The 16,298-nt window shown below is 42.6% G+C and overlaps 1 protein-coding gene across 2 annotated transcripts in view; it reads left to right on the forward strand.

Moving 5' to 3' along the window:
* LOC149818272 (peroxisome biogenesis protein 5-like) overlaps window positions 1-16,298 on the forward strand; it is a 140,637-nt gene that overhangs the window by 42,218 nt on the left and 82,121 nt on the right. For both annotated transcript variants that reach the window (XM_089986037.1, XM_089986036.1), the window contains exons 9-10: window positions 7,356-7,605; window positions 8,588-8,672. In XM_089986037.1, coding sequence (XP_089842163.1) covers window positions 7,356-7,605; window positions 8,588-8,672 — 335 coding nt within the window. The remainder of the gene's footprint in view (window positions 1-7,355; window positions 7,606-8,587; window positions 8,673-16,298) is intronic.

Below are 16,298 nucleotides of genomic sequence, written 5' to 3' on the forward strand. Positions count from 1 at the left end.
GTAAGGAGTGTGATCATCAAGAGGTTCTCCATCATCGATTCTTATTTTGTTGTTGACAACTTTTGGAGTATCCACTTTCTTATCATCCGTAATTCTAGACTTAAAACAATATCAAAAGCAAATTTAGATTGAGATAATAAATACCTTCGAAGGGAATAAACAACTTCAATTCCTAAGAAATATCTCAATAAACCTAAATCGGTCATTTCAAAATGATTTTTAAGAAGCTTTTTAATGTTTTCAACTCTCTGTTTGTCGCCTCCAGTGATGATCATGCCATCCACATAGAGAAGAAGAAGAATAATCCCTGCATCAGAAATCTTAATAAATAAAACGGTGTCAGTCAAATAAGTTCTAAATCCAATATCAAGCATAACATGACTAAACCTGTCATACCAGGCTTTTGGTGTCTATTTAAGACCGTAAAGAACTTTTTCTAAACGAAGAGCTTTACCCTTAGGAATATTAATACCAGGTGGTGCTTCCGTATAAATTTTTTCAACTAGGTTTTCATTGAGAAAAGCATTCTAGACATCCATTTGAAATATGAGCCATTTTCTAATAGAGGCTAAGGCTATTAGTGTCCTAACGGTGGTCATCCTGGGAATTAGAGCAAAAGTTTCTTTGTTAGTCGATGCCATACTCTTGGGAATATCTCTTAGCCACTAATATGGCTTTATACCTTTCAAGAGTTCCGTCACTCTTGGTTTTAACTTTATAAACCCACCTACAACCTATAGGTTTCTTTCCTAGTGGAATATCTTGAATAGTCCAAGTGTTAGTCATTTTTAATGCTTCCAATTCTGCCTTCATGGCTTCTATCCACTTTGTCTGGTTTTTTGGTTGAGTATAGGATGCAAGTTCTACATATGTGTGTATTAATGCAAGAAATGCCTTATATGTGGGTGAAAATAATTCGTAGGACACAAATTTTTCGGGAGGTTTAGAAATTCTGGATGACCTTTTGCTTTGTGCTTCAGAGTATTTTTTCAATGGACATGGAAGATTGAATTCTCTACGTCTTGAGTATTATAAACTGGTGTCCCTATGGGTTTGCTCTTCATTAGCAACATTATGTTCAGAATCAATAGTACCTTGGCCATCGTCCAAATCGTATTCATGGTCACATCCATCAGATTTCGAAGTCAAATCTATCAAAAAAGAATATTTGGTTACTTCTTTGGTTTTTTTTAAAATTTTCCTAAACTTGGAAAGTGTTGGATTTTAGATATAGGAGAATGGCCAAGTCTTTTGTGCCATTGATCCAACTCTAGTTTCTTAACATTATAACAAAATGCATTCTTGGGTAATTCCAAAAAACCCATATAATAGAGTCCTTCTTTATGGCCTTCCCCAACCAGCTTTCCTGATTGGCGATCCTGTACCCAATAACTATGAGAAAAAAATGAGATGTTACACCTATAATCAGATATTTGAGAGACAGATAAAATATTTAGATTTAGTTTGAGAATATATCTAACTTTTGGAATAAAGATTTTTTTTTTTTATTTTTGAAGATTTTCAAAATTTTCTATTCCTTTTATTTCAAGAGATGTACCATCAGCTGTGAAAACATTTGACACACTTGAGTTATTGTTAAGGCATTTAAACAAATTATTGATGTTTGGAGTCATATGAAAAGAAATACCAGAGTCAATGTAAAACCCAGAAAAAAAAAATTTAAATTTCGGATTCGGATCCGACCCAGATCCGAGTCCCATAAAGAGGAGGGCTATAGGTAGGCCGTAAGGGCCTACCGAGCGACGCCCGCCCCCTTTGCTGCTTATAAATGGAGCAGGGGGGGAGGGGGGGGGGAAGCATCAAATGTTTTCCCCTCCCCGTCGCCTCTCCTCTCCCCGACGCCCCTTTTTCCCCCTCTGGGCTCCCCCGATTTCCCTCTTTCTCCGTCTCCCCCTCCTTCTCGTCGTCGCTACCACCCGCCGTCGCCGACACCCGCTATCCGCCTTCGTCCGGCATCGTCTGCCTCCATCGCCGACCTCCAGGTGAGTTCCCCTCTCCCTCGTCTTCCTGTTTTCCTGCAAGAGAGGGGGAAGCGAACCCCTCTGCCTGCGGCCTTGGCAGGGCAGGGGGGGTGCCCCCTTGCATCCTTCTTAGGCTTTCCGACAGGGGGGTGGACGCCTGCCACCTTTGGTTTTCCGGCAGGAGGGTGGCCCTTCCTGCCTCCTTGTTTTCCGGCAGGAGGGTACCCCCCCCCATTGTGCTTCTCGGCAGGGGGCATTTTTCGGCACGGGGCGAGCCCCCTGCCTTCTTATGTTTTTCGGCAGGGGGTTTCGGCCTCCTGCCTTATGTCTTCCGGCAGGGGGTTTCAGCCCCCTGCCTTGTGTTTTCCGGCAGGGGGCGAGCCCCCTGCCTTGTGTTTTCCAGCAGGGGGCTTCGCCCCCTGCCTTCTTATGTTCTTCGGCAGGGGGCTTCGCCCCCCTGCCTTATGTTTTTCAGCAGGGGGCGAGCTCCCTGCCTTATGTTTTTCTGGCAGGGGGTTTCGCCCCCCTGCCTTGTGTTTTTTGGCAGGGGGCTTCGCCCCCTGCCTTGCCTTTTTTGGCAAGGGGCGAGGCCCCTGCCTTCCTGTGTTCCTCGGTAGGGGGCTTTGCCCCCTGCCTTGCGCTTTCCAGCAGGGGGCGAAGGTCCCTCCTGCTCTTTTATTGCTTCCCAGCAGGGGGTTCTGCCCCCTCTGCCTCCCGTATTTGGCCGGCAGGGGGCGAAGTTCCCCTGCCTCCTTCGGTCTCTCAGCAGTGGGCGAAGCCCCCCTGCTTTCCAGCAGGACGCTGCGCCCCCCTGCCCTGTTTCCTGTTGAGGTGGGTTTGGCAGGGAGCCTCTGCTCCCTCTTGTGCAGGGAGCTGAGCTCCCTGTCTACCCTAGCATTTGGGGTCCGGTACCACTGCAGGTCTTATCGGACCCGTTCCTCGTGGTATTATGGCATATTGACCTTTTTAGTTTTGCAGGTTGCACCACGGAGCCTTCTCGTGCTACGCGGCCTGAGACAGTGATCACTTACGCTCACAAGCGTATAGACCCTCGCACCCCTTCTAGGTAGGGGTTTGCGTAAAAAGTTACAGGAACAATGAACTACTAAAAACAAAGGACTTAACTAATAAATTAAGACATTTACATATAGTATATATGTACGTCCTTTCCTGCACTTTACTTTTCCTACACTTTACTTATCGTTGCCATCACGCTATATATGCCAAGGCTTTCCTTTTAGTGTATCTTTCTTTATTGTCTTTTACTTCCAGGATGCGGTTTCGCTATCCTGGTCCCGTTTCTCTTCTGTACTTTACTTTTCGTTGCCGTCGCGTTATATGTGCCAAGGCTTCTCTTTTTGCACTTTCCTTTCTTGTCTTTTACTTCCACGACACGGTTTCACGATCCTGGTCCTTGTTGATTTCATGTGTTGTTGCTTCTGTTATTTCTTACATATATATATATATATATATGTCACTCTTCTTTTTAATGTTGTAGTCTCAACCCTTCCGTGGATTGACAGGGTTCAACAGCAAAGCTTAGCCTAGCGTAAGAGCGCAATTATCAAACGTTCGAACTCTGTAGTGAGTTACGAAATGAGATATTGGTTTTTCTAACTCGAGACAAGAGCTTCGTTGCACGAAGGGCTGCTGTTTCCTGAGTTTGGGCAAACGTTTGGTTTTTGGTACTATTGCAGCTCTAATATAGTTGGCATGGTGCAATGAGTACTACGAGGCAGATTAGGCCTTGATCGTGCAATGATACTGATTTAGAATACACCTAAAGGGTCTGAGGCACCTTAACAGGCAAGATGCTCGTTTGGGTCTAATGGACCAGGGCATGAAGAATGAGGCGGTGGTTAAGAAACTCCCGTCGCGCTCGATTCGACCTAGCTTCGCCAAGAGAGAGGACGAAGGGTACCAACTCCGATGGACATGCCATTAATGGCTATTTACGGGCAAAAGACTCGGCTTCCTCGATCATCGGAGGTTAGGGGAAAGGGGCTGCACTAGATAGCCTAACACTTCTGCAGAAGTTGGATGCATCTCTACCGGGCCTTTGGGGGCTTGCTCTCTCGACTACCGGTCGTCTCCTTAGGATAGGATTCAGTCAGTCAACCGAGGTATCTTAAAATGCATAGCATAATAAACCCTCGGATTGGTCTCGACTATTTCGGCTCGTGTGTCATGTACGTACCCGCATGGCCGGTTAACAAGTGATAACTAAATTAAGCATGCTCACCCTTCAGCTGTTGTTTTTGCATACTTATGGTATTACGTGCTAGCATACTGGTGAGTTCCCCGTGCAGTATATTTTTTCTTATTATTGCTGTTGTGGTATGCTTTGCTGCTTTACCTGCTAGCTATGTCACATGGGTGCGGGTGCGGATGCGGGTGCGGGTGCCGGGATTCGGCACTTCCAAAAAACCCGGGTGCGGGGGTGCGGCAGGGGCAAAAATGTAATATATATATATATATATATATATATATATATATATATATATATATATATATATATATATATATATATATATATATATATATATAAAAGGAGGGTCCGGGGAAAGGGAAAAAAATCTATATAAAAAACAAAAAGAGGCAAAAGCAAACCATGAAAAGTTGAGTTTTCCGGTTTTAATGGTAAGATGTGTAAGTATGGTTAAGAAGCTAACAGTTAAGCTGTTAAGCTGTTCTTATATATATATATATATATATATATATATATATATATATATACTAGTTCCAAATCCAGATTTACATCATCAAATCCTTCTGGATTCAAAATCGGATCAACTGTAATCCAATCTGTATCCAACCTACTTTCCCCCCTACTGCAAGGCGTTTTTCAATTGGTGGCCCAGGTCATGGATTGCATGTCAGCGTAAAGGTTTAAGTTGGATATCGGACTGGTGTGGGTTCGTTTTTTGTTCGGATCTGGCATCCCAGTCAAGATCAGTTACACCATATTGTAGTTGGTTATTTCCCGGATCAGGTGCGAATTGAAACCATAGTGACCCACGACTTGTGAACGGGTCACGTATGAATATGACCCAACACCAACTAAGATCGGATTCAGTAGGGCACAAAAAGATGCAGACCGACACGGACAGACACTCACATTGACATTCACGCAAAACCCTGAACCCTCTCTCTCTCTCTCTCTCTCTGAAAATCCATGGCGTCCTTCCCAGAAAACCCTGACTAATGGTGAAAATCCGGCGAGAACATGGCCGGAAAATGGTCGTCTACATTCCTCTTCGCCGTCACCTTCCTCACTGTCTCGTCTCTTAGATCGGCCTCCAGGGCGTCAACAGCAGAAAACAAGTGGTCCACGCCACACCCCCAACCCATCGCCGACATTCTCCTCCAGATTCCGGAAAGGGAACAACGATACACTCGAGAAGACCTTCGGTCGAGCTCGAATCCCTCCAGAGATCGGAGGTTGTAGAAGACTGGACCAAAATGACCCTGGGTGCGGTCAACTCACCCAGGGTCGGGTTGACCGCATCCGGTGCCACACCTGTACCCGCACCCGCGTCGAGTCGCGTCGACGCGGGTGCGGCACCCTGTTAGTCGAATCCCTGTTAGATAGCCTGCTAGTTGTTCTTGTTCTTTTCCTACTAGTTTTTCACGAGACTGACCCATTTTATGGGCATGTGATGAGTAGCGGCGACAGGCAGTCAACAGTGCCTGCGACGTGGCTTGAGGCTATACTTTTCCTTCCAGACTTCTGGCTGTCGTTGAAGGGTTTTGAGTTTTGGATTTTTGTTTTAACTGGGGCTGGGCCTCCCTGTTGATTTTCCTTGTACAATGACTTTTTATTAAGAATTTAGTACTCTTTTCAACTGTCTGCTATTTTTTGCCGTGGGCATGTTTGGATTGTCGAGCTAACATGCATGGGATTTGCAAAACTTGATTTTCAAAATATAAAGATATTTTTTGAAGGGTTTTCAGAACAACTGAGTTCAGGCTTTCAGGGAATTCCCTCAGAAAAACTTTACTTGTCAAGTTAAGAAATTTCGGGGCGTTACAGTCAAGAAATAGGAGACATTTTAAGAGAAGGGGGGGAGAGACGCAATACAGTTGCACGATAGATTGTGGTGGTGTATGTGGATGATCCCACCATCAGGACGATACAACCCATGTTGTCCAGACCCGAGGAGTAAACTGATATGCCAACTGTTTGGTTAAAGTGGTCAATGCGACCCAAAAGTTGTTGCAGGTTCATATCGAGTCAACAATAAAGATGGATAATGCTTCATGAGATGGTGCAACCAGCGCATCAGATTTGTCTAAGGCTCATCCCTTGAGGAACTTGGTAGAGAAGAGAAGAGAGTAGAGAAAATATGGGATGTTCCTCTTTCTGTTTTCATACAGGAAGAGACATCCTTATGTTTCTACTTATAAGAAAGAGGTACAAGAGTTTGCATTACAATAGGACTGATATAGCTAATGACGAAATGACCAAAATACCCTTCATGTCCTATCCTTAACAGATCCAAGCACCTGTTTCTACTAACCAAAACATATAGATCACATTTGGAGGGCCAGATGTGCACAAAAATAAAAAAATTAAAAATATTACAGTTTTTTACTAGGGGGTTCCTTACCCACGAGGGTAGCAAACATTAACTATATATATATATTCATTGTTCCACTCACTGTTTCTGAAAACACACCTTTTTTTAATGAAAGAAGCTTTACATGAAGCCCTTTAAGCATGAGATGAAAGGGTACACTGTCTTTTCTTTGTTGCCTTTCTTTTCCAAGGCCGAATGTGGTTTATAAAGAGTTGGCTGGAACTTTTGTAATTTACGGGCGCTAGTCTGGCATTTAGGTTATTATGGATTTTATTGTAAAACCAAATGTATACTTTTAATCTATTAATAACTTTACTTAATGTTTTTATAATATAAATGTCTCCAAAGTTCGCCATGTATAAGTAAACTAATAGAAAATTATTGTACTGTGTATTGTGCATGAGATAGTTATGGCAAATTTCTTGTTATTTTGTGGAGTATAAAATTTGTCATGATTTTGCAAAACTCTCAAACACACAATAACATAAAACTGCTAATTGTCTAGGAATATAGTGATGAAAATTGTTTTTGTGTGATTAACTGCCTCATTAACTTTAACATGAAAGTGATTTGAAGTCTTGTGAAAATTTGCTTTTGTTTCTCCTTGATATGTCCAAGTAGCTCTTGTAAATGGCCGTTACTCTTATGCTATGTATCTCATAAAGATCGTGCATTTCATCAGTTCACATTTCCTTGTCTTCATTATATTTTTTTCTTATAATTTTTGTCATACACCATTCAAAAATTTATCAGAACACAGCATTTCATAATACCGTTCTACATGCATATGCAGGTTTGTAGAAGAGCAAGTTGTGGCTGGTCAGCAGCACTCAGATTCCTCAAGAACAATCTATGTTTTTTCTGACCAAAATCCTTATGTTGGGCATCCTAATCCACTGAAAGAAGGCCAGGAGCTATTCCGCAAAGGTCTTCTAAGCGAAGCTGTGCTTGCTTTGGAAGCTGAGGTTTTGAAGAATCCTGACAATGCTGAAGGTTGGAGATTGCTTGGAATAACACATGCAGAAAATGATGATGATCAACAGGTAAATTCTTAGTGAAGTTTTTAATTCATGATGTTTTCATCATAAGACTGTTGATCTTGAATCAACATGACCGTCCAGGTGTCAAAGTGGTCCAAAGCTGTAAAACTGAAAACGATACCAAAAATACAGGAAAATAATGAAATAAAAAAGAAAAACATCAAGGAACATAAGAAACTGCCCAAAATTGGATCTAGATCAAGAAAAACAACTGATGGTTGCATCTGTCAACTTGAACAATTGGTTGTTAGTGAGTATTTGAATCTCAAAATTGATAGATGTCCAAAACTAAGCTTCTGATTAAAAATTCAAATATCAACAATCAACTTAATCCAAGACATCATTAACAAAGCTACTGAAGGGAAACAAGCTATCTGGTTTACCAATGTCAGAGAAATAAAAGAATAACTTGTAGGAGCTGTACCATTTCATGGCTAGCATTAGCAAGGAATGCACCAAATGTATGATCATCAAAATTATTCTGTTCCAAATGTTAGCTGTATTGAAAAGCTCGGAACTCGTTGTAAGAAAATGAATAGAAATATTTATCTGATGTTATTTAAGATGACAATCTATGATCGAGTAGACTAAATCAATGTCTAAATTTACATACAGCCAGCTTTTCATTACTCTTATGAACATTGTGGCACTAAGTCAGGGCTAGATCATTTACTAAGCCTGTTGTGCTGCAATATAATGCTGCATTTCCTTTTGACTTTTGGAGATGCTTAGTCTAAATGTGATTTCTCTGGCAGAAAGAGTATTTCTGAACGTCAGAGTTGTCTTGTTTCTTGCCATTCTAAGAAATCTGATGACTGTATGCCATTTTTCTCATCATCATTTTCTAACTAATTGGTGCAACTAGGCGCCATTTTCTATCACCAAGTATGAAATGAATGGAGTGCATGTCGAAGTTAGCTTCGGTTGCCCTTTCTAAATCTTTCAGAAAGTATTCTATGGATAACATTGACTACTATCATTGCAGGCTATCGCGTCAATGATGCGTGCAATGGAAGTTGATCCAAATAATTTGGAAGTGCTTCTTGCTCTTGGTGTGAGTCACACTAATGGTAAGATGTTTTCCTTACCGTAATTTCTTTGCTTGGAAAAGTTACGTTATTGTCATGTGTGAAGAATGGATATTCTGCTTTGATTGGTGAGCAAAATGGTATTGCTAGTAAAGAGTGATAGCTTACAATTTTTTGAATTTAAAACAAAACTAAGGTCGGAATGGTTTATCGAAAAATAGTGTAAATGTATGAACAAAAAACTCTAATGGAATGAAATTTGTAAAAGCCCCAAATCATTCAACTGCTATCTGAAGACCATGTAATGATATTTCCAAGAGCCAAACACAATGCCTACTAGGGCAAGATCACAACATAACTCACAAGAGTCACAATAGCACACACTCACAATATAGAAAGTAAATATTTTATTGATGATAGAATGCATAAAACATTCATGCCTCAATAGGGACCAAAGGTTCCATATTTATACAAGATAGAAAGACGGGAGAGAGACCAACTAGCCATTGGGGCCTCCCAACAGCTAGGTGGTCAAAATGACCAGCATACCATTGGTCACTAAAATAAAATACAAAAAACAAATAAATCCTAAATATAATCTAATAAAAATAAAAATAAAAAATATATATATACTAAATACAAAATATATATATGTATTCATATATATATATACATACATACATAAACATACATCTCTTAACACTTCCCCTCAAACTTGCAGTGCGATCACCAAAAGTTTGTCAAGGAGAAAATAAAATCTAGGAGAATGTAGCGCCTTGGTGAAGAAGTCTGCCAATTGATGTTCAGACTAGATGATAAAAAAAGTCCTTTGAAAACAGTTTTTTGAATATATCTAATTATCCTCATAATTGAACTTATGTGCACAATAATTGGCGAATGTTGAAATTGGCTTGCAATATGATTTGCATGAGAAATATCAGGTCGGGTGATAGAGCAGTATGTGAGAGCTCCAATAATCTGACAGTATACTGTGGGATCCTCCAGAGGAGTTCTATCGTCAATTTTCATTTTTGCATTAATGACTTCTGGATTATAGACTCTTTTCTTGTCAGTAATTTCGAACCTATCAATGATCTCAGTTGCAAATTTAGTTTGGGTCAATAAATACCCACAAAATGAGTATGCTACCTCAATACTAAGAAAATATGTGAGAAATCCAAGATCAGTCATTTCAAAACTATTTTTAAGAACATTTTTAATAAGACTAATGTTAAATAATGTGTTGTATATATATATGTATCATATTCACTTGTATCGTTAAAGGTAATTTCTCGACAAGGGTATTTCTCAGAGAGATTTTCAAAAGTTGATAAATCTCAGGAGTTTAAAAATTGAAAAAATATAAATAGCAACAAAAAATAAGAAAATAACAAGTTTTGCATTATTTTTCTTCTAAAAATATAAAGGAATATGTTGTAAAGGTTTTAAAATATAAAAGAAGCAAAAAAATAGGAAATGCAAACTTAAAATAAAAAAAAGAGTTTCCAAAAAACATCACAATATTATCGAGATATTTTTTCTTCTGGCGATATTTTGAAAATATCGTGAGATATTACCTTTAATATCGGCTACCTTAAAATATCGGTATTTCTCGCGATATTGAAATTATCGCTGATATTGGTGGCAGTGATATATATATATATATATATTTCTGTTCTATGTAAATTGAAATATTGATCAGGGGTATTTCAGCCATTTCACCCATGTAATAGGTGTTAGCCTACTGGAGGATGTTTTTCTTTGTTTGTTTTATTTAAATATTCAATATGGTTGTTGGGGGAGCCCAAACAGTCGCTGGGCTGCTCCCAACGATCATAAATATGACCGTTGGGGGCTAGCCCAATGGCTAGTTGGGCTGCCCCCAATCCTTCTTCTTTGTATTATAAATAGGGACTTTCCCCTTTGTATTTCTTAACGCTTTTCTAAGCATTTCCAAGAGAAATATATATATTTTTATATTAATGTTGCCCCATAGCGTCTCTTGTTGTAACACCCCAAAATCGTGGACTTGAAACCTTTTATGAAAAATGTTGAAAACTTTGAAATCAATCATTTATCAGAGTTTAAAACAAAAGTTCAGCGGAAAACAGAAGTTCAGCGGAAGATCAGGTTCAAAACAACAAGTCCCTAGACCTTGGGCGCATTACAACCAAAAGCAGACGCCCCTTGTAAACTGATTTGCAATTCAAGTAGATATTTTATTGAAATGAAAAGAAGAACCATGTTTTGGTAATACAGTTTTAGAAATCAAGAGTTCTAGTCAGAAGAGATGCTTTCAAGAAACTTTATACCACATCTATCAAAAGTATCCCCAGGAGCGCAACGTCAGGAAAGGGCATTGCCTTGAATGCATCGCGTCATTGTGCCATCGCAAGCTGTATAACCTGCCCATGAAATGAGTCAGTCTCACAACAGACTAGTAGGGGTGCAAAGGACAAGAAAGAACAAAAACTGCAATAAGTAAGATAAACACTAGCTCAAGCAGGAACAAACAAGACTAGCAGATCTAACCAAATATGCTGTAGAGTAAGCAAGGCTCTAGTAAGGCAAACAACTACGTATAAGAGCAATAAGGATTATAGTGCTAAACAAGCAACTATAGCAATCTCACAGATATAATAGGTGAAGAGTAACTAACTCTATCCACCAGTCAAGCAAAGCAATTGCATAAGACAAGTATTCATAACAACACTCATAATACAAGTATCATTGGATGGATCAGCCCATCGGCAAATAGCTATGATAAGCAATAAACTAGTATAAGAAGCTAGTCATTACATAGCAAAACTGCGTAACCAGTTTAACCAACTAGAGTAACGCCTCGACAGGCGTACATAGCTCAACGAGTAGCGCACCGAACTACCGAGCTAACAAGCAAGCAAGCAATGAACGTTACAATACGCATATCTCATGATCATGTGTATAAGTTATATCTTGTCTCATTATTGAGCAGGCCGTTGTGGGTACGCACAAGGCAAAACGTAGAAACAACCGAGATCGATTCGGGGGTCCATTATGCTATATATATTATTATACCCCGAATGACTGACTGAGTCCGCTCCTAAGGGGACGGTCTGTGACCAAGAGAGTAAATCCTCAAAGGCAAACAAAGGCCCAATGGATGCGCATCCGAACTTCTGTAGAAGTGGCCTGAAGGATTTCTCCTAACCTCCGATGACTAGAGAAGGTCGGATCTTTGCCCGAGATTGTCATTAATGACTGTCCATCGGAGTTTTGTACCATCCGTCCTCTCTCTTGATGAACCGTCCAGAATGTGCACGACAGAGGGTTTCTTAACCACCGTCCCATTCTACATGCTCTGGTCTTTCAACCCAATCGAGCATCTTGCCGGTGAAGGCGCATGATTATTATTTAGGTGAGTTATACGCGCCATTGCGCGTTCGAGGCAACTACACACTTCTCATTCTACTCACCGCAGTACGCAACATACTTATTCAAATGTACAACCACGATGAAAAGGGTCAATCCGTAGTGAGGGTAGAAACATCACTCTTGTGATCTTAAACACATGCCATTGCATGTTCGAGGTAGACATAGACCTCTCATCCTATTCATCGTAGTATGCAGCGTACCTGTTTAAAAGTACAACTACGATGAGAGGGGTACATATCTCTCACAGGAAATCCCTCAACGCATCTGCTTTACAGAAGCCCACAGTGAACTCATTCAAGTTCCAACTTATCGTGCTCGGGTCCTTTAGACAATCGCAAGCAATCTGCCTATTAGGCGAATATCAACATACAGGATTTAGCTTAATATGTCAATACACACTTAGAGGTTACTATAGACCTTTCGTCCTGCTCTTCGTAGTCCAAACATATCGTATGTGACTAAGAGTACAACTACAAGGGAAACATGGATTCCTCGCAAGTAATCCAACAATACTTTCATGAAGGAAGGAAAGCGCTACTATCTGGGTTTGACCAGAAAACCTAGAACTAGGTCTTGCATCAGAGGCGAGGTAACGCCGATCTAGCGATGGCGCAAGTACCTCGCTAGGATCTCCGTCCTACTCGTGCACAGACTAATACAATGACAAATCGCGGGGCAAGACTCGATGGGCGAAGCTGCACTGCGAGGGTAGAACGCTAGCGCTACACACGCGGTATAAGGTCATACCTCGATCATCGTAACGCACAAGCGCGCAACTACGTAAGCAACTCGTGAGGTATGGGATCCTATACTGACTACGCAAGTGTGAAGGACGACTCACGAGGCATGGGGTTGCACCTCGATTAAACGATAAACATAAGTAAAGAAGCATACGGCATAAATGAGAATGCATGCATGAGCAAAGCATATACACGAAGAGCGACAGCAAAGTAAAGACGCACACGGACAAAAATAAGTGCGACAGCAATAGGAAAGTAAGGTACGAAGAGTAAAGCAAGTAGCAAGGCCATGGCGCATAAAGCACGGGGCAATAAGTAAATGCAAGAAGTAAAGTGCAAGAACGTAAAGGAGGACCAGGATTTGCATCCTGGAGAACAAAGCAGACATAAGCAAGTAAATGCCAGGGCGCAAAGCACAGGGCAGCAAGAAAGTAAAGTGTGAGAAAGTAGAGAGGACAAGGATCGCGAAACCGCGTCCTTGAGTTAAAAGACATGAAACGTAAAGACATGAATGAAAAGCCTGGGCACATATAGCGTGACGGCAACAGAAAGGAAAGTGCGAGAAAGTAAAGAGGACAAGGATCGCGAAACCGCGTCCTTGAGTTAAAAGACATGAAATGTAAAGACAGGAATGGAAAACCTAGGCACATATAGCGCAACGGCGACAGAAAGGAAAGTGCGAGAAAGTAAAGAGGACAAGGACCGCGAAACCGCATCCTTGAAGCTAAAGACATATGTATATATATTATACGTATATATATATCATCCTCTTTTAGTTATCTTCCTCATTTTAGCATTTATCAGTTCATTGTCCTTTCACGCAAGAATCCCCTACCTTAAGGGGTTGCGGGTCCTCGTACACATGCAGCGTAGGCAAACAAGAGCTCGAGCCACAGAGGGTGAGCTGGATCCACCGTTCAACCTGGAGAGCTTAGAACGTTAGTATATGCCGTAAGATAAACGAGAAACAACAGACGCAACAAGGCCTCCTGCAGGCTGCAGTGCCAGAGGCAGGGGCCTCAGCCCTGTCTGGCAACAACAACAGAGGCAGGGAGCAGGAGCTCCTTGTCTGCCGGCACAAAGAAAGGCAGGGGAGGGAGCAGAGGCTCCCTACTACGCCTGCCGCATCAAGGCAAGGGGGGGCGGGAACACTCCCTGTCAGAACACGAGACAGGGGCGCAGCCCCCTGCTGGCAGCAAGAACAAGGCAAGGGGGCAAAGCCCCTTGTCGGAGAACAACAGAGATGCAGGGGGCAAGCCCCTGCTCGAAAACAGGAAAGCAGGGGGGGCTTCGCCCCCTGCTGGCACAACGCAGGAGGCAGGGGGACAGAGCCCCCTGCGGAGGAGCAACATGAGAGCAGGGGGGGGCTCCGCCCCCTGCCAGGAACAACAGAGGGTGCAGGGGGCTCCGCCCCCTGCAGGGGAAACAACTGAAGGCAGGGGGGGCCTAGCCCCCTGTCGGCAAACAAAAGAAGGCAGGGGGGCGAAGCCCCCTGCCGAGAAGCAACACAAAGGCAGGGGGACCCCGCCCCCAACCGAGAAACAACAGGCGAGCAGGGGGCTCCGCCCCCTGCCGGGACAACAACATAAGGCAGGGGGCCCCTTGCCTAAAAACAAGAGCAACGACAGGGGGGCCTCGCCCCCTGCCGGCAGGCACAAGGACAGGGGGACAGAGCCCCCTGCCGAGACAGGAGGCAGGGGGTGGAGCCCCCTGCCGACAGACTTCAAAAAAAGGAGGCAGGGGAGGGGTTAACCCCCCCCTACCGACTAGAGGTGTCGACAGGGGCTCAACCTCCCTTTCGACCAAACCAACACAGAAGAAGAGAGGGGAGAAGAGGTTTATACCTCGAACGACCACAACAACGGGGGGAGAAGCTGAGGGGAGAGGAGTGGCGACCAACGGCGAATCGCCGACGCTCGGCGACTGCATGGAGGAACGTTGGTCGTCGTCGGCTGAGGATGCCGGCAGCGAGTCGCCGACGGCTGAAGGGGAGACAGTTCTTCCCGGCGGCAGCTGCAGGGAGAAACAACAAAAAGGGGGGTTTTGCTGGTGCGTGGGAAGCCTGTCGGGCGGAGCTGCTCGAAGGTCGTCGGACTCAGAGGCCGCCGTCGGCATCGATCGCCGACATCCTGCGACACCGGGAACAAAGAGGGGAGGCAGCCGGACGGAATCGCTCGCCGGCGTCTCCGATCGCCGACGGCAGCGTGAGGGGGGGCGGAGCAGATGAGAGAGAAGGGGCGAGGGTTTTGAACCCTCGCCCGAGACGCCTGCGTCTTTTAAAAGACGCAGGTTCTCGAGGATTCGAGAACTCGGGTCTGGGTTGGGCTCGAGTCTGGTACGGACCCGGATCCGGGCCCGACAAAGCTGCCCAGACCCCGACACGTGTCCAACACATGCAGGGCACGTGTCTGACACGAGTCGGACGTGATTTTTTTTTTCACGGGCGTTACACTTGTAGTGCTATTGTGATTGCTTTCTCTTGGATATTGTATTGCCCCTTGGTGGACTAGTGCTTTTACACATTTTTTTGTGTTCTTGTTGACCCTTATTGGGTTTTTTTTTGTATTTTCGCTTATTTCATTATATGGTATTTGGGCCAAAAACTCTTGGGATTGTGTGAAGCTTCTTCAAAGTTCGTGATTGCAAAGAAAAGATCTTTCATAAGCCCTGTTTATTTCTATCAAGATAGGCAAAAAAGAATCTATGACAATGATCACATTCATGCTAAATGACTCTAACTATTTGATGTAGGCCGCCGCTATAGAGCACCGTATTATGGGAAAGAAGCTATGGGGACATGTGAGTGGTACCACGTGAACCAAACTCGTTCTCACCAAAATAAATGGTGACGAAGAAAGAGAAAAAGCACTTAAAGATTACCTCATCAAGGTGGAAGATTGGGAAGCCGAAAATGCTGAAATTCTCTCTTGGTTTCTTAATAGCATGAAACTCAAGATTGCGGCAAGTATAGTTAAATTAAAAAAAACATGTGAGAGTTGAATTTTTCCCAAAAATATGTTTGTACAAAACGATTTGGCACAAAAATATTTCTTCAAGAGAAAATTCATGTTATTAAAGGAGATAAGAGTGTGAGAGATTACTGTGGTACCCTCTCACCTTTTTGTGATGCAAGGACAAGGATGTTTTTAAAATATAATCGATAAAAAACTTTTTGATAAACTATTATTTTTTTGATGGATAATTAAATCCTCTTAACTTCTTTTTTTGAGCTTTCTATGGTTTTTGGAGAACGTTTTAAAAAGAACGTTTTCTTGAATAATATAAAAATATTAGATTATAAAAATTCTTAAAACTAATATCCTTGTATTTGTTGGTGTCTGTGTCAACATGTCTGTTCATGACAACTCGTATCGTTATAGACACGTTGCCACAATGCTGTGTCCCTATGACAGCTTGGCAGGGTAAGTAAGGAGGCTCTGGCTAGGTCTAGGCCCCATTTTGGATGGGGTGACCAACGTCTTAATAGGATGCAACTTGGCCACCTAACCCAATT

This window comes from Nuphar pumila, chromosome 13 (genome assembly GCF_984573655.1).
Source record: "Nuphar pumila chromosome 13, dmNupPumi1.hap1.1, whole genome shotgun sequence".
NCBI classification, from domain to species: domain Eukaryota; kingdom Viridiplantae; phylum Streptophyta; class Magnoliopsida; order Nymphaeales; family Nymphaeaceae; genus Nuphar; species Nuphar pumila.